The following is a 21,835-nucleotide window of genomic DNA, read 5'->3' on the forward strand; positions in this document are numbered from 1 at the left end:
AAATGGATGGTCTCTTACATAAAGAAATGGCATGGAGAGTCCCAAAGGATCTGAAATACCCATTGAGCTTAGTTCAACACAGAAAGGTGCATCATGGGTTAACTGGGTGTCATGAGGGAAACGCCTACAGCTCAAAGCTAGAACATCTCGGCAAAAGTCAGAAAATTCAGCAACAGAAACTAATTGGTGTTTTAAACGATACAAACAGTAGCAGGCATGTCGTGAAACAGTAAGTTCAGCCTACCGTTCTGTAGTCCATTCTCATAAAACTTAGTTTCAGTTTGACTACCATTCTGTGCTATTTAACCACGCCTATTAGGATTACACAATGCTTTATTAAAGTTTCTGAATTATACATGTCTTTAATCTAAAAACATCTGATTGATCTGATTGTTAGCCTACTTAATGATTTATGAAAAAGGTACACACTATAGTTTTTATGGAGGCTACACACACTCTTTAGTAAAGTTCTCCGAAAGTATTGTTTCACACCCACTTGTGCATTTCAGTTGAAACTGTTGCCAAGAACGACCCGCAGCGACAGGGACGCACAGCTAGCTTCAAAGACAAATCCCATTGATTTTGAAACGACAGCTGAATCAGGATGACGGAATCCAACTCAAAAGCCGCAAAAGAATTGACAGAAATTGTACGTTTATTTTCTGTATAGCTTTTTTCTTACACCGGTGGTAACATTGGTATCTGAGAAATGATCGTTTGTGTTCTCTCCCACAGGTGGAAGCGACTATGCAGAATCTTCACAGTAAATTTCAAAGCATGTCTGACCAGATTGTTTCAAAAAATATCCTTTATCACAACCTACTACTAGCAACCGTCTTATTGAATGACTAGCTGCTATTGAAGAACGGTATCTAATAGCTACCAGTTGAGATTATAAACAGAAATCATACATATTCAAGCAAGACCGAATCTCAAAATTGCAGCTATTTTTTAAATCAGATTAAAACAAGGCTTTATATGAAATTCCTAATCTAGTGGATTTTAGAATAAAATATGAATTTAATTTATTTTCTCTATAAAGAAATGTTTAATGTACAACCTAGACACAGTGTATAATAATAACTACATATATTGCAAGACTGCCCTTAACCAACCCACTGGATGACATGGGGACTCGAATTGATGACCTGGAGAAGAATGTTGCCGACCTCATGACCCAGGCTGGTATGGATGAGCAACAGACTTCTAAGTGACCAAGCCATCAGGTTAACACATATCAGATCAGCTAACTTCACTTGATTTCTGAGGATCCACTAAAGACAGATGTGGCATGACAAAAGGCCACACATAGGCAGGTTATTACTGATCTATTGTTATGTAACAGCCTATGGCATTTGCTTTCTCATTTAACGGGATGTCATTTGTGTGGGATTTTACCATGTAAACACAATACATTGTTTTTTCTATAATAAAACAAAATGTTTATTCAACTGTTCATAAACAATACGATGGGGCTGAATAATTCCAAGTCTTTCCTCCATCTTCCTGTCACCACAGCACTACCCATAGCATTTCAGAAGAAACAAATCACATATACATACAGATTAAACATATGGGCCAATTTTCCAGACCCAGATTAAGCATAGTCCTAGACTAAAAACACACTTTCAGTGGAGATTCCTTATTGAGAAAGAAGCTAGTCCTCGGCTTAATAATCAATCTGGGTCCAAGAATACAGGCTGTGAATTGATAACTAAATGGCAATATAAAATATGAGCATAACATTTATTAAATCAAAGACACCAAATGATGGTTATTATAACTGCTGTTGAAAAAAGATGGCTTGGCTATAACATAAAAGAGAGCAGGACACCTCGAGCTGAGCCTTTTTGTAGTCCAGCTGTATAGAAAGTCTCATAATGAAAGGACAGATTTGCTCCCATTGGGCTTCACACAAAGCAATGGAAAGGGAAGAACCAATCAGTATCTGTATTTTGTGGAGTAGTACTTAGGAGATACGACCAGACCTCGTCCTTTTCTCGCCCCTCGGTAAACGGTCTCCACAATGTCAATCATCTCCTGCTTGTCCTCCATGGTCCAGTTGATCTTGTTGTTGTTACCTGTCCCCAGATCTATCATGATGTGCTTGTTCCTGGAAGAGTACAGAAGGAATATTTCAGTTTTCACAAAAAGAGGGCAGCAAAGATGGGAGCAGGCTGTCCACTGAAGCAGCTTGGAGCTGTTGTATTAAAGACATGATCAGGAACCTGGGCGACTAGTATTTTTTAAACCTCCCGATTTGGGCTGGATGTGTCAATGTGTAGCTCATACATGCATTAGATTTTTACATTTTAGTCATTTAGCAGACACTCATCCAGAGCGACTTACAGTAGTGAGTGGATGCGTTTTTGTACTTTTCCCATACTGTATAATCTAGGAGCAGAATTCCTGTTTTTACCTGAATTAGCGACGAAATCCCTAGTTTGAAAGCAACGTTGTGCTGCGCCATTTCCACCTACATTTTACCCCACGTGGGCCAGCCCCCTAGCAATTTGAGTTCTAGCAAATGAGCTTCAGTCCCTCGTCATTTGAGTGACAGCTAACAAGATGCACACAGCAGAGCAATGACAGTGCACATACGCGACGTAGTAATGGGACAAGGTAATCCCAGCCAGCCAAACCCTCCTCCCTAACCCAATTGTGCGCCGCCTCATTGGTCTCCAGGGGCCTGTTGCACAAAACTAGGATAAGGGATTAAGCCAGGATATCTTGGTGATCCTGGCTCAATTGATCCGTAATCCGGTTGCACTAAAGATGGATAGGGGGCAGGAGGATATGTTATGGTATAAATTACCATGGAGATTTATTCTGTGGAGCTAGCCTGCTCCAGACCAGGCTAAATTCCAGGATCTATTTAATCTCATCCCTAATGTCAGTCAGCAGTCACCACAAATGGAAACCAATAGTTATTTCACTGCTCACTATACATTGTTATCACATATAACTAGACCCACTGTTATTATTTAAACGTTTGTGATCATTAATTTCAATGATTTTGGATAAAAAATGATTTTTAGATGATGTTGCTATCATTAGATAATTTACAGTTTCCCATAGACTATAAGGCTATATATAAAATGATAGAATATTAGGGCCACAGAGGGGAAAAAAACACAAGTCATAATATTGTAACCAGTTGTTTTAAAGGAGGACAGTTGTTAAAATGACAGATGTGGGGCATTTCGTGAAATTGTACTTCAGTATGGTTTCATAAACAAAGACATGCTGATGTGCCAGAATATTAAGTATCACATTGTCATAAGTATCAAAACTGTAAAAACAATATGTAGCTTTTCTGCAGAAAGAACCAGCCTCATAAATTTATGACTTTATCCTTTTTCTTCAGTGTGGCCCTAGTACTCTGTCATATAAACAAATACACATTCCATATGAATATAAAAACACAATGTGTAACATTATGTTCCTTTATTGAATAAGGACAAAACAAAGCAGGTAAACCATCAGCTCCTTTCGAAACTGAAGTCACAGTGACTCTACAAGATGGAAAGCACAGAATCCAAGCATATTATACAAAATGATACATACACATTCAAAGGTCTGTATATAACACACCCTGCATGTCTGCACACTAAAATAAATGCAGGACAAATCCATACACATCAACTGAACAGACAAATGAATGGATGCAGTAGCCTCCCTGCAGCCTTGTATTACACACAGTATACCGCACAAACATCATAAGAGGCCAAATTCGTCAAAAAACGAACCCAAAAAAACCCAAATTCCTCTGCCACCGCAGGACATATTTAACCAAAATTGAAAGCACACATACTAACTAAAATAATTCAACACATATTGGTCCCTCAGCAGCCGACCACTGTCGTCATCAGGGAAGATTGCCGGATTGTCCCAGTCCATGGCTGGTGGCACTCTGGGGGCCCTCTCCTTCCTCAGGCAGGCCACATTGTGGAGGACAGCACAAGCCACAGTAATATCACATGCCCTAACAGGGCTGACCCTTAATTTGTGAAGGCAGTGAAAGCGTGCCTTCAGGAGGCCAAAGGTCATTTCAACTCTGGCCCTGGTCCTGGCATGGGCATGGTTGTAGGCCTGCTGTGCTTCCTGGGGGTCTGTGAAAGGTGTCAGGAGAAAAGGCTGGCAGCCATACCCCCTGTCTCCCAGCAACACACCAGAGAATTCACCTGTCAACACAAAATCTCATCATTACTACCTCATAAACACAGTGATATTCTTGACACAGCCATGATGGTTATAAATAGGGGTTGTGTGGCTTACCTTGTGATAGGCACTGATAGATTTCAGAGGCCCGAAAGATTCTGGAGTCATGGACTGAGCCAGGCCATTTTGCCACAACATTGCTGATCACACAGTCAGCATTGCAGACCATCTGAAATCATAAGATGAGGAATATTACACCAATCAATGCACATCACTGGCAATGCAGAGTGTTCGTCAATGGACAATATCAAAAAGTTATGTTCACCTGAACATTAATGCTGTGAAAGGATTTCCTATTCACAAAATCGGCCTCATGGGCACCTGAGGGGGCTTTTATCCTTATGTGTGTGCAGTCCACTGCACCAATGACATTGGGGAAACCTGTCACACAAAGTAATGAGTATCCTACTATGTGTTAACAGTTGTCCTGTAATTTGTAGATCCTCTTACCTGCAATCCTATAGAACTCCTCTTTGATGTCACAGAGTCTTCTGTGGCCAGGGAAGGAGATGAAGACATCTGCTAATGCTTTGATAGCCAGACACACACTCCTTATTGTGCGGCAAATTGTGGCCTTGTTCAGCTGTTCTGCATCCCCCACTGAGTACAGGAAGGCTCCACTAGCAAAAAAGCGCAAGGCCACACAAACCATTTGCTCCACACTCAGTGCATGGCTCCGTGCAGTGCGGTGCTTAATCCTGGGACCCAGTAGTCTGCATAGATACCTGATGCCATCTGCAGAAAACCTGTATCTTTCATATAGATGGTCATCAGGGAAGGCCAGTGGGTCCAACCGGTCCCTGAAGACCCTTTCTCGCCTGAAGGCTCTCCTCAGCACAAGTGCTTCTTCATCCACCACATCTCGCACGAATGGGCATGCCATTGTCAGAGCAGAAAGGAACACACAATTTTGGGCCTTCATATAGGCTAGTGGCCACACCTGGTGCTGGGGGGGTGGGCAAAAGAGGGCGATGCCTTATAACGATGACTTGGTTGTACTGATTGCTGGGAAAATAAAAAAAACCTTAGAAAGATGCCACCGTCCTGTGTGCTCACAATAAGAGCTCATATGTCATGGCTCACTTGACTTTACGAGAATATACCTAATTTTTATTTTGAGCTGTGTCATCTTCTTGGAGCTGGGGGAGGAAAGAAAAATAATGATTAATACATTTGTGTTACAGTTAGCATACAGTGTACATTGAAGGCATATCTCACCTCCCTCTCAAGTTTTTTTATTTCAAGGTCCAGTTTCCTAATTGTCCTCTTTTTTATTTCGGACTCCAGTGCAAGATTTTCCATCTTTTTCTTCTTGTACTGAATGTCTATGTCTGCCAGTTCTATTTGGCGCCGGAGGTGGTTGCCATACAACTTTCTGATAGCTTGTGAGCTCTGTGAACACAATACAATTAGCGCAGCTGGAATTTGGCAGGATGTGGTGTCCTTTTATTAATACGCACTATGTTGCCAGGCTGGTTTTCCCACTGTATAGCATCTGGGTCCTGTAAAAGAAATTAGATTTTTTGATTTTGATGAGGACTCCTCACCATTGTAGAGTAAATAGTACTTTCACAGTCTTAACATGATACCTCATGCCTTCTGGAATCCAGAGAGATGGTCTCCTCCTCATCATCGTCTCCATCATGTGCTGTTGCTGCTGCACTGGGGCCTTCACCCTATCACATTTAATCGGATTCATATTGAAGCTAGTAGACAAGACATGCCAGGCCTACAGTATGCCTTTGATGGAGTACTCACTGGATCAGCATCGTCTGGTGCTTGTGCTGGTGGCTCTAACAGGAACACAGTGCTGCCAGACACTGCAAGGCAATAGGTAAACCAAAGTCAGACAGTCCAAATTGATTCAATATGAATGTGGTTGTATCCCATGTAGAGATGGAAGGACATACCTTGAATGAAGCGGGTGGCATCTTGGGAGGAACCTATGCTCGTCTCTTTCCCCCCAGGGATCCCCTCTAAGACGGGCCTGCCTTTATTTAGCTCCAAGGCCATGTCCTCTGCTGGGGTAAGGTCAGCCTTTGGTGACCCACCACCCGTGCCTTGTCTGTGGGTATTCTTTTTCACTGCTAAAACAGTACAGACAATGTGTGAGCAGGCACCTTCTGGGTACAATATATGCTTGTGCTTTGTTAAATATTAGTCAGGGACCATACCATTCTGCAGAATGTTCTTGTATTTGATTTTGACCTGCTACCATGTCCTTTTTGGCCCGTTCATGTTTAATCTACACACACACACACACACACACACACACACACACACACACACACACACACACACACACACACACACACACACACACACACACACACACACACACACATTTAATGGAGTCACACTGCAAAAAATTACTTGGTATTTTTGTCTTGTTTTCAGTAAAAATATCAAAAAATTTATCATAGCTTTATACAGTGTGATGGAGTTACTTTACACAATTTCACTCATATCTGCAGTGCATTTCAATTAAAAATTTAACCGTTTCATAATTACAGTACAACTGCATTTTTGGAGATGTGAATTAAATATTTGAATTGTAATTGTGATGTTTCAGCGGAGCGGTGAGTGTGTAATTGTGCACTACTTACGCATTCAGGCGGTCTGCAATACTTTGCCACGCTTTTTCTCTTTGCTTTATCACTGTGGCGGTGTTGCCTTTCTTCTTAATTATATCTTTTACCTCCTCGTATGCCTCCATGAGGATTTGTGCTTCCGACGGGGAAAAGTACGCGGCTCTAGTTGCCATGGTAAATCAGTTAATCTGTGATCTGTGGGGGTCTATTTGAGTGAGCCGTGAGCGCGCACCTATCCAGGATTGGTTTCACCTGGCTTAATGAATCCGTGTCTGCTCATCCTGGCTTGGTCTTTGTGCAACCAATTAAGCCTGGACGCACATGTTTTGGCTTCATTGAGCTCAGCTGAGTCATTTATCCCGGATGTCTTAATTCTACTTTTGTGCAACAGGCCCCTGGTAAATGTTTGCATCAAAACTAGCGATTGGTTTGAAATGGAGGTGGAACGTGATGACAACGTGAAACTCACCTGAGGAAGAACATAACTGCAAGGATCATACAACTCGTACATCTTGTTGAAGTCCGGCACCGCTGTGATGTCCACCAAATAGATGACTGCAAAGTTTTTCACCTGTAGGGAAGAATAGTGATGTTTGTACAGTAAAAATAGCAACGTTGAATTAAATGTCTTCACAAATGTCAAATCCAAACATCAACAATGGTACAGTAAAATACATATTACCTTTTCAGCTACGCTGTACAACACCTCGTCCATTTTCATACATGTTGGGTCCCAATCGTTGCCAAACCTAATAACCAGGACTCTGTCCTCGGATAGAATGGCTTGGTCGACCTGTCAGCCGTTGTGGAGATGCGGCAGCATGTACGACATCTTGATGCTGCAGTGTCAACACGTATCCTGGGCGAGTAATACGTTTGGTTAGCTATCTGGGCTGGATCTTGACAAAAATGTTTACGAACGTAAGCTACATATACTGTGCACAACGTTGTTCTAAAAAAAAAAAAGTAACAAATGCCGCTAACAGAAGACCACTTTCTTTAGATATTAACTAAGATATTGAAAATGCAAAATTATTGGAAGCCTCGCTAGCTAGCTAGAAACATGGCTTAACTAGCTAGCAAACGTTAACTAGCATGCCTGGCTTGGGATTTGCTAGAAAGTGAGAGGTAACATTTTTATTTAACTAGGCAAGTCAGAAAATAACTAATTATTATTTACAATGACAGCTTACGCCGGCCAAACCCGGACGACGCTGGGCCAATTGTGCACCGTCTATGGGACTCCCAATCACGGCCGGTTGTGATACATCCTGGATGAATGGACTCATATAAATTGTAATGAAACAGCAGGGAGCAGGTCTCGAACCCTCGACCTTCTAGCCCGAAGTCCAGCGCGCTATCGACTGTGCCGCAAAAGCATGCTCGTGCGGCAGAGTCGATTTCCGCGCGTATAAACCCAGGGTCGTTACACTATATATATATATATACTGCTCAAAAAAATAAAGGGAACACTTAAACAACACAATGTAACTCCAAATCAATCACACTTCTGTGAAATCAAACTGTCCACTTAGGAAGCAACACTGATTGACAATAAATTTCACATGCTGTTGTGCAAATGGAATAGACAACAGGTGGAAATTATAGGCAACTAGCAAGACACCCCCAATAAAGGAGTGGTTCTGCAGGTGGTGACCACAGACCACTTCTCAGTTCCTATGCTTCCTGGCTGATGTTTTGGTCACTTTTGAATGCTGGCGGTGCTTTCACTCTAGTGGTAGCATGAGACGGAGTCTACAACCCACACAAGTGGCTCAGGTAGTGCAGCTCATCCAGGATGGCACATCAATGCGAGCTGTGGCAAGAAGGTTTGCTGTGTCTGTCAGTGTAGTGTCCAGAGCAGGGGTGTCAAACTCAAATACCCAGTGGGCCAAAATGTAAAACCTGAACAAAGTCGCGGGCCAACATTGAACAAATGAACCTTTTAATATGGACCCAAACAAGTTTTGCTTTAACATTGAATATGGAACAAGCATCGCTTATTACCATACAATATATAATTTAATAGTGGAGACATGCAAAATCGAATTTCAAATGAAAAAACACATCAATGGCATTAATTTATTAAATAAATCAAATTTAAATAAAAATCGTATGCCTCTTTTCTATTTGCAGCCTTCTGATTTAACTAGCCTTTACAGCAGCCTCACTTTGTGATGTGGCTTTTTTGAACATATTCTGTTGTGAAACCAAACTTCTTTTCATCTCTACTTTCTGGCTCCTTTGAGTCATGTCCAGGTCCTTGTATTTGTCATGGTGTTTCGTTTCATAGTGTCGTCTAATGTTGTACTCCTTACTTACAGCCACGTTGACTCCATAAACAAGACAAACAGGTTTGTCTTTTACATATGTAAACAGATATTCTGCCTCCCACTTGTCCAGAAAGCTCCTGTTTTCTGCCTTTCTTTTTGCCATTTTTGGGAAGGGATAGCGCGCTGACAGTTGTAGCGTCTATGTTGCTATGACTACTGTCACAGAGGAGAGGGCGTTTCTGGGTCCTGTCCTGATTGGCGCGCGAAAACAACAGCAGAGCATTATGGGATTCGTAGTATTAGCGGTGAATGCGCTGTATAATACCGGCGGGCCAGCTCTAGTAGTAATTTGGTACTGTCTCGCGGGCCAAATATAATTACCCCGCGGGCCAGAGTTTGACACCCATGGTCCAGAGCATGGAGGCGCTACCAGGAGACAGAACAGTACATCAGGAGACGTGGAGGAGGCCGTAGGAGGGCAACAACCCAGCAGCAGGACCACTACCTCCGCCTTTGTGCAAGGAGGAGCACTGCCAGAGCCCTGCAAAATGACCTCCAGCAGGCCACAAATGTGCATGTGTCTGCTCAAACGGTCAGAAACAGACTCCATGAGGGTGGTATGAGGGCCCGACGTCCACAGGTGGGGGTTGTGCTTACAGCCCAACACCGTGCAGAACGTTTGGCATTTGCCAGAGAACACCAAGATTGGAAAATTCGCCACTGGCGCCCTGTGCTCTTCACAGATGAAAGCAGGTTCACACTGAGCACATGTGACAGACGTGACGGAGTCTGGAGACGCCGTGGAGAACGTTCTGCTGCCTGCAACATCCTCCAGCATGACCGGTTTGGCGGTGGGTCAGTCATGGTGTGGGGTGGCATTTATTTTCTTTGGGGGGCCGCACAGCCCTCCATGTGCTCGCCAGAGGTAGCCTGACTGCCATTAGGTACCGAGAAGAGATCCTCAGACCCCTTGTGAGACCATATTCTGGTGCGGTTGGCCCTGGGTTCCTCCTAATGCATGACAATGCTAGACCTCATGTGGCTGGAGTGTGTCAGCAGTTCCTGCAAGAGGAAGGCATTGATGCTATGGACTGGCCCGCCCGTTCCCCAGACCTGAATCCAATTGAGCACATCTGGGACATCATGTCTCGCTCCATCCACCAACGCCACGTTGCACCACAGACTGTCCAGGAGTTGGCGGATGCTTTAGTCCAGGTCTGGGAGGAGATCCCTCAGGAGACCATCCGCCACCTCATCAGGAGCATGCCCAGGCGTTGTAGGGAGGTCATACAGGCACGTGGAGGCCACACACACTACTGAGCCTCATTTTGACTTGTTTTAAGGACATTACATCAAAGTTGGATCAGCCTGTAGTGTGGTTTTCCACTTTAACTTTGAGTGTGACTCCAAATCCAGACCTCCATGGGTTGATAAATTTGATTTCCATTGATAATTTGTGTTATTTTGTTGTCAGCACATTCAACTATGTAAAGAAAAAAGTATTTAATAAGAATATTTCATTCATTCAGATCTAGGATGTGTTATTTTAGTGTTCCCTTAATTTTTTTGAGCAGTGTATATGTTTTTAAACGCTTACCGAACGAAATTATATTAAGCGCCAAAGCCTTAACTAAACCAAACTGTTAGTACAGTCTGAATAGACCCAAGCTATCTTTGATCCGTTGTGTGTGAAAAGATGAAGGAAATAAAAACCACTTCTGTTGTTTACGCTTGCGCATTACGTCACTAAAAAGCGACAAAACGAGCATACCGCTAGCTGGCTAAACAGATAAAAATAAGTATGCATCAGTCTTTTTTACAATAGCGCACTTTGGTTAGAGACCACCTAACTCACAGATAATTCTCTTTAATATAAGTTACAGCAGTGAAATATTCATTCATAAGAAATAAATTATTCTGCACAATTCAGCAACAACGCATTTGTTGGCTCAAACCATCAAGTCTAAATAAATGTTTTGCTTCGCAAGGACTGAACCCGAATAAAACCCAACAGGTATAACGCTTCGAACACACCGACTGTGTCATTGCATCACTGCTGCATAACATTTTGCGCAGCTAGGCAACTATACTGATGCAGGTACCTTTTGCAAATGGTCGCATGCGGTTGGACACATGGAGGAGAGAATAATTTTCGCAGTATCTTCAAAACCGTGTCTTTTTGACACAACTGCTGACAGCTACAGGGACATAAACACACAAAATGCTGCTTGGAGACAAGTGTCCACGATAGTAGGATTGCCAGGTCAGTTTAGTAGTGAGCTTGTGCTAGATGTGGCTAGTTAGCGTTAGCTAGCTAGCTAACCTAACTTGCTAACCTAGCCAATGAGGTGGTCGTTGGTCTCATTGTTGAAAGAGCCTACTCTGCCTATCTTTACTATTTATTATTGCATTTCGCTCCAAAACTGCATTTTGGAGGGAAATTATATTATAGGCTCTCACAATTAATTTGAGGATGTCATCGAATAAATAATATACTTGGCAAATAAATTTATAAAAAATGTAAAGAAATTATGCAATCAAACTGTTTTTATGTAATCACAAATTTTCACTGAATGTGTGTGCAAAAAAAAATCTACATTCATATTTTGCTACTTTCTGTCAAGTCCACTCATACAATTTGATGCATACGTTCGATTTATCGAACGTATGCACCACACAGAACGCACTGCAACTGCCTCTGCAACGCAATGCAACTGCCTCTGCAACGCAATGCTGCAAGGCAAATGCAGCGTTCCATTGGAAATGAATGTACTTCTGGTGTATCGAAACGCAACGACACAGTCGGTGTGTTCGAAGCGTAACGTTAGTTTTCGTATGTACTGACAATCAAGTGACACAGGAAGAAGTAGAAAAAAGAACATAAATAAACAAATCCATAGAGAGAAATTATCATATTAAAATAAAGTTCAAAACACCAGGGGAGGTTGTTTTTTCCACAAAAATAATATTTTACAAAATGACTCGACAAAAACAAAGAAAGAAACAAAACGCAACATAAGGGGGAGGAAAGCAAAGGTGAATGTTAGTATTTCTTCAGGAAATGTACCTTTTCTAGTTTAGTCATATTTATCTTAGCCTGTACCCTGATGAAGACAGTTTGGCTGTCAAAACGTTCAATTATTGCATCTGAGCTTCTAGTGTGCGGCTCTCCTTTTTCAATTATTTATTTTAGCTACCTTAGAAGTGTTTACTTTGGAGCCTGACTATCATCTATTGAGTAGCAATGTCCCATACATTGAATGCCCAAATAAATTGGAGGCATCTACAAATCAAGTGCTGAAGCCACATTATCCAAAAGAAAGGCTACATCTAATCGTTTTTCCTCAAATTAAATGTTAATGATACACATTATTCTATTCACCACGATTGAACTGGATCCCAACTAAAATAATGGCGAAGTGAATCATTCGTTTCGTCCAAAGGAAGAATCGTTTAACTTTTTTGAAGGATTCATATGGATTAATTTAATCTAATTTGTATGGCCTTATTGGCGAGTGTCGGTGGAACGTTTTTTGGGACATGACGAAAACACGAATACATGCTATCAATCGCTAAACAAACTAGAGAGTACAATATATGTTTTGAATTGGCTACCTAGTTAGTCTATTCTCTATCATATTGTATAAACTAGGCCTACCTGCTACTGCAATGTCCGACTGCCTCTCTCTACATGAGCAACGGCCCACTCATCTCCCACACACGCAGGTGATGCTTGCAAACACTTTAAGTGTCATACCGATCCTGGATGATATGCTGATTATTTGATAAAAATAAATAACTGTGCCTCAATAAATTGCATTAACAGAAATTATCATGGGAAAAGGCACAATGCTCGCTCACCATTTAACATTCTTAGTTTTATTAAGCGAGTTTAAAAACATTGACGTTTCGGCCTTCAGAATAATCATAGAGGGAATGGACATAGGGAAGACAATTATGGAGAAAACTCTTCAGCTGATGGTGCTGAGAGACGGTGTGGTAGACCATACACGTCGGTACTCAGGGTGTGGGGTACTATGGTCAATGTCTCCACCTAGTGATGAAATACAGAAGTGGAACCAGTAAAAAGCAATTGGAAAACTGGGCAAGCTTTTTTCAACTACAGTAGGTGTAATTGATATACAACCATTACTATATAATACACCTTGAATATGTTGGGTATTGAAAAAATAAACAGTGCTAAGCAAAACTAAAGATAGCAACAAATATCAAAAGATCAGGCAAATAGGTCTAACTGGTTTAGTTAGTGCACTAGTAAGCTCCCTCCGTGTGGCACTGGACCAACAAACGGATGGGCCCTTCACAAAAGCATACTATAGTCCTTCTCTAGGTTAAAACCTCTGGGAACTAAAATATCTAAGGAATGGATCCAGAACGTCTCTCTGGGCCTTTCCAAAATAAAATAACTCACAAAGCAAGTGTCCTCGCTCTTTGAAATGGAGGGCCCCTGGGCTGTTGGGGTCAGCACATCGAATGGCCGACACTTCGATTGCTCACACGGGCAATGAATCACATAGATCACATTGCGAGAATTGAAATTGATGGCACTTTTGATTTTTATGTCTCGGCCCAATCTGGGGTCCGATTAACTTGTATACGTTTGGTGTACTGGCATTGCATACAATTGCCACATGGAGTTGCAAGGGGGAATGAGGAGACTGGTCTTGTTTGCGCTTTGGCTGACTGCGGATCGGCCAACTTTGTATTTCATATTTTTAGCTCTATGGTAAGCGGCCGCAGTAGGCTGTTGAAATTAATTACCTAGAGCTGAATGAGTGTAAAATATGCCAATGTTTTTTTGTGATGCCTAGTAGTTCTGGACTTTAGAGTGTAGGTAGTGACCAGTTGGATGGAATGTCTATCGCTAGGGCTTACTCAGTAGTTGTGCTCTAGGAACATCAGTTCTGAGTGTGGAGGAAATTGAGGAAAGTACCTGTTTTGGTGATGCATACATCCAGGAAGTCTAGTCCTCTCTCATCAAGTTCCATAGTGAAGCACAGGTGTCCTTTAATGTAATTATTCTGAAGGCTATTGAAGGCCAAAACGTCAATCTTTTAAACTGGCTTAATAAAACGACACATTTTTAATGTAGAGAGAGTTGCGCCTTTTCCTTTCCAATGACTTCTAACATTTTTAGGTTGCACCTCGACACTATGATTGAGCACCCTCCATTACTATTCCAGGTCTGGAAAACAAGGATTTTCATGACCGTATGAACCCTGTAAATACTATTCATGCAACATTTCATTTAGAGCTTAATTGAGTGCAACAATTAGGGCTGGCACAATTACCGTATAACTGTAACAAACGGTTATGAATAAAGACCGTCAATAAAATCAAATCATTGTAACCGTAAAAAAAAAAGTTTGTTGGAACTAACAGCTGATTTAAGACGGGACAGCAGGGAAGTCGTGTGGCGATTCGAATGGTAAACTCTTGGGTACCCTAGCAATGGCTACTTGGTTTTGTGATGCAATAATTTCCATTGTAGTGTAGAATGTTCATTCAAATTATGTTAACTGATGTGCCTCATGGAATGGAATGTATTTTTTGTAATGTCAATGGGGTTGAAATAACAAATCAGATGGATACACTTCCTGCTTTTACTTCGTGCAATGGCTGCTAGTCCAACCATTATGCCATCACTAGCTACGTTTCACTGCATTTTTCCAGTGATTTGTCGACATTTTCAAAGTTAACATAGAAAATAGATACACAACAATTGCTTACTGCGGTGAGTTTCCATTGAACTATCTTGTGTCGATAAAAACAGCTGGACTCAATGACATCACACCTAAAAATTAAAACGTCGCAAAAACTTAAGTGTCAAATAAAAATGAAGTGATAAGTATTTCCTTTACCCTTTTAGACACATTCTGCATTAATAAATTAGCGACAGCATACAGTATCTGTTTCATGTCTCCGGTATCCAGTGAAAGCCAGAATGGATATAAACGATTAATAGGCCCATTTGCCATAATTATCATGTGCCAACAAATCGCCACGGTGAAATCTGCTCTCCTGTAGATCTGAAATAATTGGATGGTGAAAATTGCATCCACTCAAGCAGAAAAGCAAGGTGAAGCAATTCAGGCTTTCTTGAACTGCAAATAAAAATGTTTATATTGAAAAAAAAAAAAAATTACTTCACAAGCAGTAGGCATTTAGAATGGACATGGCGGCACCCCACCCTACGGGAGGTAAATCATTGGATCTGATTCAATACAATTCAATCTATAAGGACTGCAACCATATATTTGATTTATTTATGCCTAAGTCATGTTTTTTTCCATCTGGTTATTTAGCTCACAGTCACCCTGTTTACATATAGGCTATGGATTTCGTACAGAAAAAGTTTTGCAAATGCAACTGGGGCCATGACATTAAGTGCCTCGCGTACCTTCAACATTATCCAGCAATCATTTATTTGTAAAAAACTGCTGTTCCCATTACACGTAACAATTTTTGTTTCTGCAGCATTGCTTTTGTTGAATAAACCTGAGTCAATGGAAACCTGCCTATAGACATGAATGCGGACGGCAGTTCTATTCATTATATTTTATTGGCAGCACATGCAGTCAGGAGCGGTGGGGAGGAGAAGATGTACATCAATATATTGTTTTGTTATTCAAACGGGTATTACGGTGACCGTGGTCATTTGGCTGGCCAATTACCATCATCCAAAATTCCATGACTGTTACATGCTGGCCAGACCGGACACGTCGCGTGCGCGAGCGTCGCAAAATAAATTTAGAAACCCATGTTATTCAATTATTGCACCCACACTGCTTGCGGGCCAACGAGCGTCTGCGACACCAAGGGCTAAAATAGATGTCGTTCCTATTTCTGACGCAGATCGCGCTGCAAGTCCTGCCTCTCCCATCTCCTCATTGGTTTATAGAAGCAGGTACCCACGTGCCATCTCCTCATTGGGTATACCCACGTGGGTGATAGAAAGACGAAAACTGTTTTGCCGGTAGTCGTGGTAATACAATGCAAGTTTAGATGGATCACCATATAATTTAAATGATGAAAAAGCCTGGAAGGAGGAGAGATGACTAGAAACGATTCTGTTGGTCGTTTTATATGTGGATTAATTGTCGGAGTAGAGATCCTTGTCCATTTCAGGTAAAATAACAACTCAATGTTTATATCCCAGGACAAATTAGCTAGCAACAGCAAGCTAGCTAAACAGGACAAATTAACGTTAGCTAGCAAGTGCAAGCTAACTAGCTAAAATACCATACATGTTTAATGCTTTTCGACCTGTCCCCAAATGAATGTCATTGGTTCAGAGTTTGTTTTGATATTTTAACCTGCGTGTCGTGATCGCGTTTGGTGTGGGGGGACAAAATAAATTTATGCACGATAGCGCATGCGCGCAGCCGGTTTGGGTAAGGTGTTACAGGCCTAGCAACAATAGGAAGCCTATCGTCTCACAGCCACAGGCTATATTATTGAACATACAGCTGCGGTTTATGTGACAGATGAAAATCACTGTTAGAAATTTAGAAAGAGGGGAAATATGAAGATGCAACAACTAGGATAAGGGTTGCTAATATGACTAGGATTGTGCTTTTAGTTTGTGGACAACGAAATAAAGTTCATATGAAAATCAAAATAACAGGAGAGAAATGCTGGTTTCAATGAGTAAGCCTTTATAAAATAATTCCATAAATGATTCTATGGTCAGATTTTGGCAAGGCTACTTTGAAGCAAGGTAAGACATGCCTCATATCAGGTAAAACATCCAGTTTTCCAAAAATTAAGTGTATGTTTTAAACATGCAAACTGCCTGCAGCTCAGAGGGGTGGTGGGTGATGCCCTGTCTTGAAGAAAAAATATATACTTTCAATGGAGATTTTTCATTGATAATTATTTTTAATAAAGGACTAGCCTTTTTATAGGAAACTGGCCTATGAAGTGATAACATAAAATATGAACATGACATTTATTAAATCAAAGAACTCAATGGTGGTATTCATAACTGCTGTTGAAAAAATATGACATGGCTGTAACATGAAAAAAAAAAAGGACACTTCGATCTGAGCCGTTTTGTAGTCCAGCTGTCTAGAAAGTCTCATAATGAAAGGACAGATTTGCTCCCATTGGGCTTCACACAAAGCAATGGAAAGGGAAAAACCAATCAGTATCTGTATTTTGTGGAGTAGTCCTTAGGAGATACGACCAGACCTCGTCCTTTTCTCGCCCCTCGGTAAACGGTCTCCACAATGTCAATCATCTCCTGCTTGTCCTCCATGGTCCAGTTGATCTTGTTGTTGTTACCTGTCCCCAGATCTATCATGATGTGCTTGTTCCTTGAACAGTGCAGAGGAAAAGGAATATGTTTCACAGAGTCATGCAGGACTAAAAGAGGGGAGTGCTCAGTCAACTGAAGTAGCATGGGGCAGTTGTTGAGCATCCTTTAGCCCTGATTTAGACAACTTTATTAATAATTTAATGTATTAATAAGCCGGGTCTAAGTGCAATCCATAGCAACAGCTTGCGAAATTTCGCCCGACCCTTTGCTGTACCTGTTTAGCAGCATGTGTCCCGTGTTGGATGGTATTCATAATTGGTAGATGGTTTTGATGGAAACATCATTGTTTGTATTGCCAAGCAGTGCCCAAGAAAGTATTAAATCAAATTCTTTGATGCTACCACCACCCACTCAAATCTAGCTGCAATATACATTGATGTTATTTTGTTGACCAGTACGTGGCAGCACTGTGCCCATTTTGTGTGGCTACTACATGTGAACCACAGACAGGAAGTGGCATGACTGCAAACAGTCTGTTTACTTGTCTAAAGGTGAAAGCATGCCATCCGTGTGCAGTCACAGATGGAACAATGAGCCAGATATTTCACCAGATGTATAAATATGAAGCATCTGGTTGCCATTTCCATTCACTACCAAATACGGTAATGAGAGGAAGCACTGTGACTGGCAATAGGAGAAGATGGAATGAGATGGATTTTGGCAGACATTCTGCAAATTCTTTAATTGATGAAACATTTGAGCTCAAACAGTATTTGGTTCCCAAAACTAGAATGTTAGAAACAGAGTGGACTACATTTTGTAGACTTTACCAATTGCCAAAGTTTAAAAAAATTGTGTTGTTTAGGAGTGCAAGGGCAAATTGAGTTATTGCACACGCGCACTTCAGGGTAGGCGTTCCCTACCGGAAACATGCAAATACATGCTAGAACGTGCCAATAGGATCTCGCTAGCTGGTGCTTGGCTCTGCCCCTCCCCCCTCTTCTGCCCACTATGACTCATTTGTTCCCATTGGAAATGACAGGCTGTGCTCTATCTTGGGTTAGTAAAAAAATAAAAATAATCTTTGGCACAGTTGTGGAATGCTTCTGAAAATAGATTGGATTTAATACTTTCTTGGGCACTGCTTGGCGATGCAAACAATGAGCTTTCCATCAGAAATGTCTACTGATTAAAAATACCATCCAACACAGGACACATGCTGCTAAAACAAGTAGTCATTGGCCGAATACTAATCTCACGTTTCTCCTATGGTACGCCATAAGGTGGAACACGTAACTGTACTTCCTGTATACATGACGCCAAACTTCGTAGGGCTAAGCATCCCTGTTTTCACAGCTAGCCTATATGGCATGAGAACCTGTATTTGCTACACCCATTTTTGTTGAACATTTGCAACAATTTAGTAAGTAAAAAATAGATTGGTTTGCAGGGCTAGGTCAGACATGATGACAACTTGAAACTCACCTGAAGAAGAACATGACGGTGCAAGGATCATACAACTCGTACATCTTGTTGAAGTCCGGCACCTCTGTGATGTCCACCAAATAGATGACTGCAAAGTTCTTCACCTGTAGGATGGGATAGTGATGTTTGTACTGTAAAAATCACAACGTTCAATGAAATGTCTCCACAAATAGAACTGTGGCGGTCACGAAATTGTCAGCTGGAGATTGTCAAGCAACTACCTGTCAGTCTCACGGTAATTGACCATTAATTAACAAACATTTAGCATCTCCTGATTTCCACAAGCAACTGATGCAGACCTTTGGAACATCTACAATATAAAACGTCTAATACATCTGTGTAATATAGCCTACACCTTCACAATAAATCCATAATTTATTTTAGACAGATCTAAAGAAGCATGATATGAAGAAAATGTAGTCTATTTCAGAAGAACAGAATAGCATACTCAGACTTGTCTTTATGTTAGGTCCTGATCTGGCTATGCCAAATGGCTGTGGGCTACACTAGTTAATTTAACAGACAAGATTTGCTTATAATACCGTACCATTATTTTATAGTATGAAGAATACAATTGAACAAAGCTGAATAAAATAGAAAGGCTATTTTCTCCAAATGATTTGAGGGAGTGCCACAAGCAGCTATTCTGTGTTGAGCGGTTAACAAAATAGGTACTCCTATATGCTTAATTTAGTTATTAATGTAACTTTAGTTGTTCTACAAATGTTGGGCTATATGTTTTGATTTTTAATACATTGTAAGGCTGCATGATGTGACTAATGATGATTTGAAAAAAAGTCACTTGAAAAGGCATGAGCTCTGCTTTGTTTTTTTTTTGCGTAGGCTGTACACACTTCATCAGTCTCATTCACAATTTGACAAGCACTTGATAATGCCTCAAATTTCAAATGCACCCCTCACTCATGACTCTCCATCACATGATTGGGTATTTCTCACAGGCTATAAGTGATGACAGTAACACGTCAGTAATGCAACTGTGCGTGTCCTTATCCAGTTCTGAAGTGCATATTGAAAATATTGGAAGAACTGTCCACATTTAGTTTGTCAGCCAACAAGATGAGTAGGCCTAACAGCAAAAGCACTAGCCTATGTCAATCTACTATCCCCAAGAGTACATAAGTAGACCTATTCTATGCTAAAAATAAATATTCCAAACATAGGTCTGGGACAGTTGTGGGATGCAATAGATCCCAAATTAATACTTTTAATACAAAAAATATTTTTTATGCAAATGTGGCTGATGCAACAGATCAGAACGTTTAGCTTAAAATGTTCATAAACTACAAGGCTATTTCTTCACATTATAAGCTCAGCAATGCTCACGACAGTAGGCTATAAGCACAAATATTCCATTAGCGGGAAAACATTAAAAGTGACCGCAAAACTGATTATGCATGTAATGCTTTTATTATAAAAGGTGCCTTTCTACGGTGAAAATGATCTTCCCCAAACTTGAAACTCACGCGGCGCTTATTTATGCCAGTTAGGCTCTACACCCCTTGTAAAGCGGGTTCATGTGCTTCATTTTAAGAAGTTATTTGGCCACTTTAGTTGTGATACAAACCTTATCAAAACATATAGCCCTATGGGCTAGGCTACATGAGGTGTGCGACCGATTCGAGAAAGTCGCCCCCAAAAAAAGCATTGTTTGTTGCCTTACACTGGGCATCATTCACAAGTGAAAATATATAATTCACAAGTGATAAGCTAATATTGTCAGACTATTCTTGATTTAATCTTGTCTTTACATATACTAAATAATGGGTGAAATTTGTTTTGATTTAGAAATGACCATTATCATGCACCCGTCTCAAAACATCTATGCACTTAAATAGCAAATGGAGGACGCTTTTCCCGTGGTTCATTTTCATGCCAGCCAGGTAGGCTATACTCCTGTTGTAAATACAAGCAATGTGCTTAATATTTGGAAAGTTGAGCAATAAATATAGTAAGCCTATAGAAAGCTGATGTGCGCCTCTTTTTAAGAGGCCATCAGCCGTTTTCTCGTGCAATTGCATAGCCTATAGAAATGTTGTGCATCAAGTGCTCTCATTACTTGTTTGAATAGATTTTCAATTACAATTACATTGTCAGAGTGATTAGAGGAACAATAGTACTTGAATACCAAGCAGTTAGCAAGTTTGGAAGGCTACTAATGACCATCAGCAGCATCAGATCTTGGAGAAGCCTAATTACCGTGACTAAATGGTCACGTGAAATTTGATTGCCGGTGTCGCGATAATACAGTCACGCAACAGCCCTATTCACAAATCTTTAATACAAACAGCAACAATGGTACAATAACATACATCTTACCTTTTCAGCTATACTGTACAATACTTCGTCCATTTTCATACATGTTGGGTCCCAATCGTGTCCAAACCTAATGACCAGGGCTCTGTCCTCCTCGGATAGAATGGCTTGGTCGACCTGCCAGCCGTTGTGGAGATGGGGTAGCATGTACGACATCTTGATGCTGCAGTGTCAACACGTATCTTGGGAAAGTATAATAAGATTAAATGTTGGAAGTCACATTTGTTTGCAACTTGTTACAACTGTTTTTCTGAGCTAAATGTTGTTACTATCTCGAACAGCAGAAACACCGTTTCTTTCAGAAGCCCAGCTACTAACTAGCTAAGTTAACTAGATAGCTAAGTTAGCTAGATAGCATGGCTGGTTTGGACATTTACAGAAAGTCAAAATTGAAAGACCTCAACTAATATTAAAGAATAGAAAATATATGTGCTTAGGTTTCAAAACACACTTACCGTAAGAAATTCTCAAACTCCAAAGCCTTAAACTGAAGCAAACGGGTAGCCTGGGTCTGTGGTGAAAAGACGAAGACCAGGAAAACGTCGTCTGTTTACGGTCGCGCACTGTCACTAATAAAGCGACAATAAAAACGGACGGCGCATACCAATCGCGTCAATGTCTGCCACTGGCTACACAGAAACATAATTATG

General features: G+C 41.0%; 3 protein-coding genes and 1 pseudogene across 8 annotated transcripts; 1 reads left to right on the forward strand and 3 right to left on the reverse strand.

The window, feature by feature from the left end:
* The first annotated feature begins 73 nt into the window (after positions 1 to 73).
* Positions 74 to 1,465, forward strand: LOC139558534 (heat shock factor-binding protein 1-like protein 1). The gene is made up of 4 exons (XM_071373707.1): positions 74 to 229; positions 510 to 649; positions 736 to 802; positions 1,120 to 1,465. The coding sequence occupies exons 2-4, from the start codon at positions 605 to 607 to the stop codon at positions 1,212 to 1,214; spliced, it is 207 nt and encodes a 68-aa protein (XP_071229808.1). The 5' UTR covers positions 74 to 229; positions 510 to 604; the 3' UTR covers positions 1,215 to 1,465.
* Positions 1,415 to 16,751, reverse strand: LOC139558533 (thioredoxin-like protein 4A; annotated as a pseudogene).
* On the reverse strand, positions 3,433 to 7,273 carry LOC139558531 (putative nuclease HARBI1). Of its 6 annotated transcripts, XM_071373704.1 has the most exons (10): positions 6,396 to 7,273; positions 6,132 to 6,308; positions 5,980 to 6,041; positions 5,811 to 5,897; positions 5,682 to 5,723; positions 5,440 to 5,613; positions 5,325 to 5,360; positions 4,672 to 5,226; positions 4,279 to 4,390; positions 3,433 to 4,184 (listed from the first exon to the last, which is right to left on the reverse strand). In XM_071373704.1, exons 2-7 carry the CDS (start codon positions 6,232 to 6,234, stop codon positions 5,325 to 5,327), a joined length of 504 nt encoding a protein of 167 aa, XP_071229805.1. In that variant the 5' UTR covers positions 6,235 to 6,308; positions 6,396 to 7,273; the 3' UTR covers positions 3,433 to 4,184; positions 4,279 to 4,390; positions 4,672 to 5,226. The 6 variants fall into 6 exon arrangements, 5 of the variants coding, with proteins under 5 accessions (XP_071229805.1, XP_071229804.1, XP_071229803.1 ...); XM_071373703.1 differs by having other exon boundaries at positions 5,325 to 5,613; XM_071373702.1 differs by having other exon boundaries at positions 4,672 to 5,613.
* Positions 16,752 to 16,967: 216 nt separating the features above from the next.
* On the reverse strand, positions 16,968 to 21,813 carry LOC139558532 (thioredoxin-like protein 4A). The gene is made up of 4 exons (XM_071373705.1): positions 21,641 to 21,813; positions 21,189 to 21,367; positions 18,852 to 18,955; positions 16,968 to 17,424 (listed from the first exon to the last, which is right to left on the reverse strand). The coding sequence occupies exons 2-4, from the start codon at positions 21,339 to 21,341 to the stop codon at positions 17,253 to 17,255; spliced, it is 429 nt and encodes a 142-aa protein (XP_071229806.1). The 5' UTR covers positions 21,342 to 21,367; positions 21,641 to 21,813; the 3' UTR covers positions 16,968 to 17,252.
* Between the last annotated feature and the right edge of the window lie 22 nt (positions 21,814 to 21,835).

This window comes from Salvelinus alpinus, chromosome 29 (genome assembly GCF_045679555.1).
Source record: "Salvelinus alpinus chromosome 29, SLU_Salpinus.1, whole genome shotgun sequence".
NCBI lineage: Eukaryota > Metazoa > Chordata > Actinopteri > Salmoniformes > Salmonidae > Salvelinus > Salvelinus alpinus.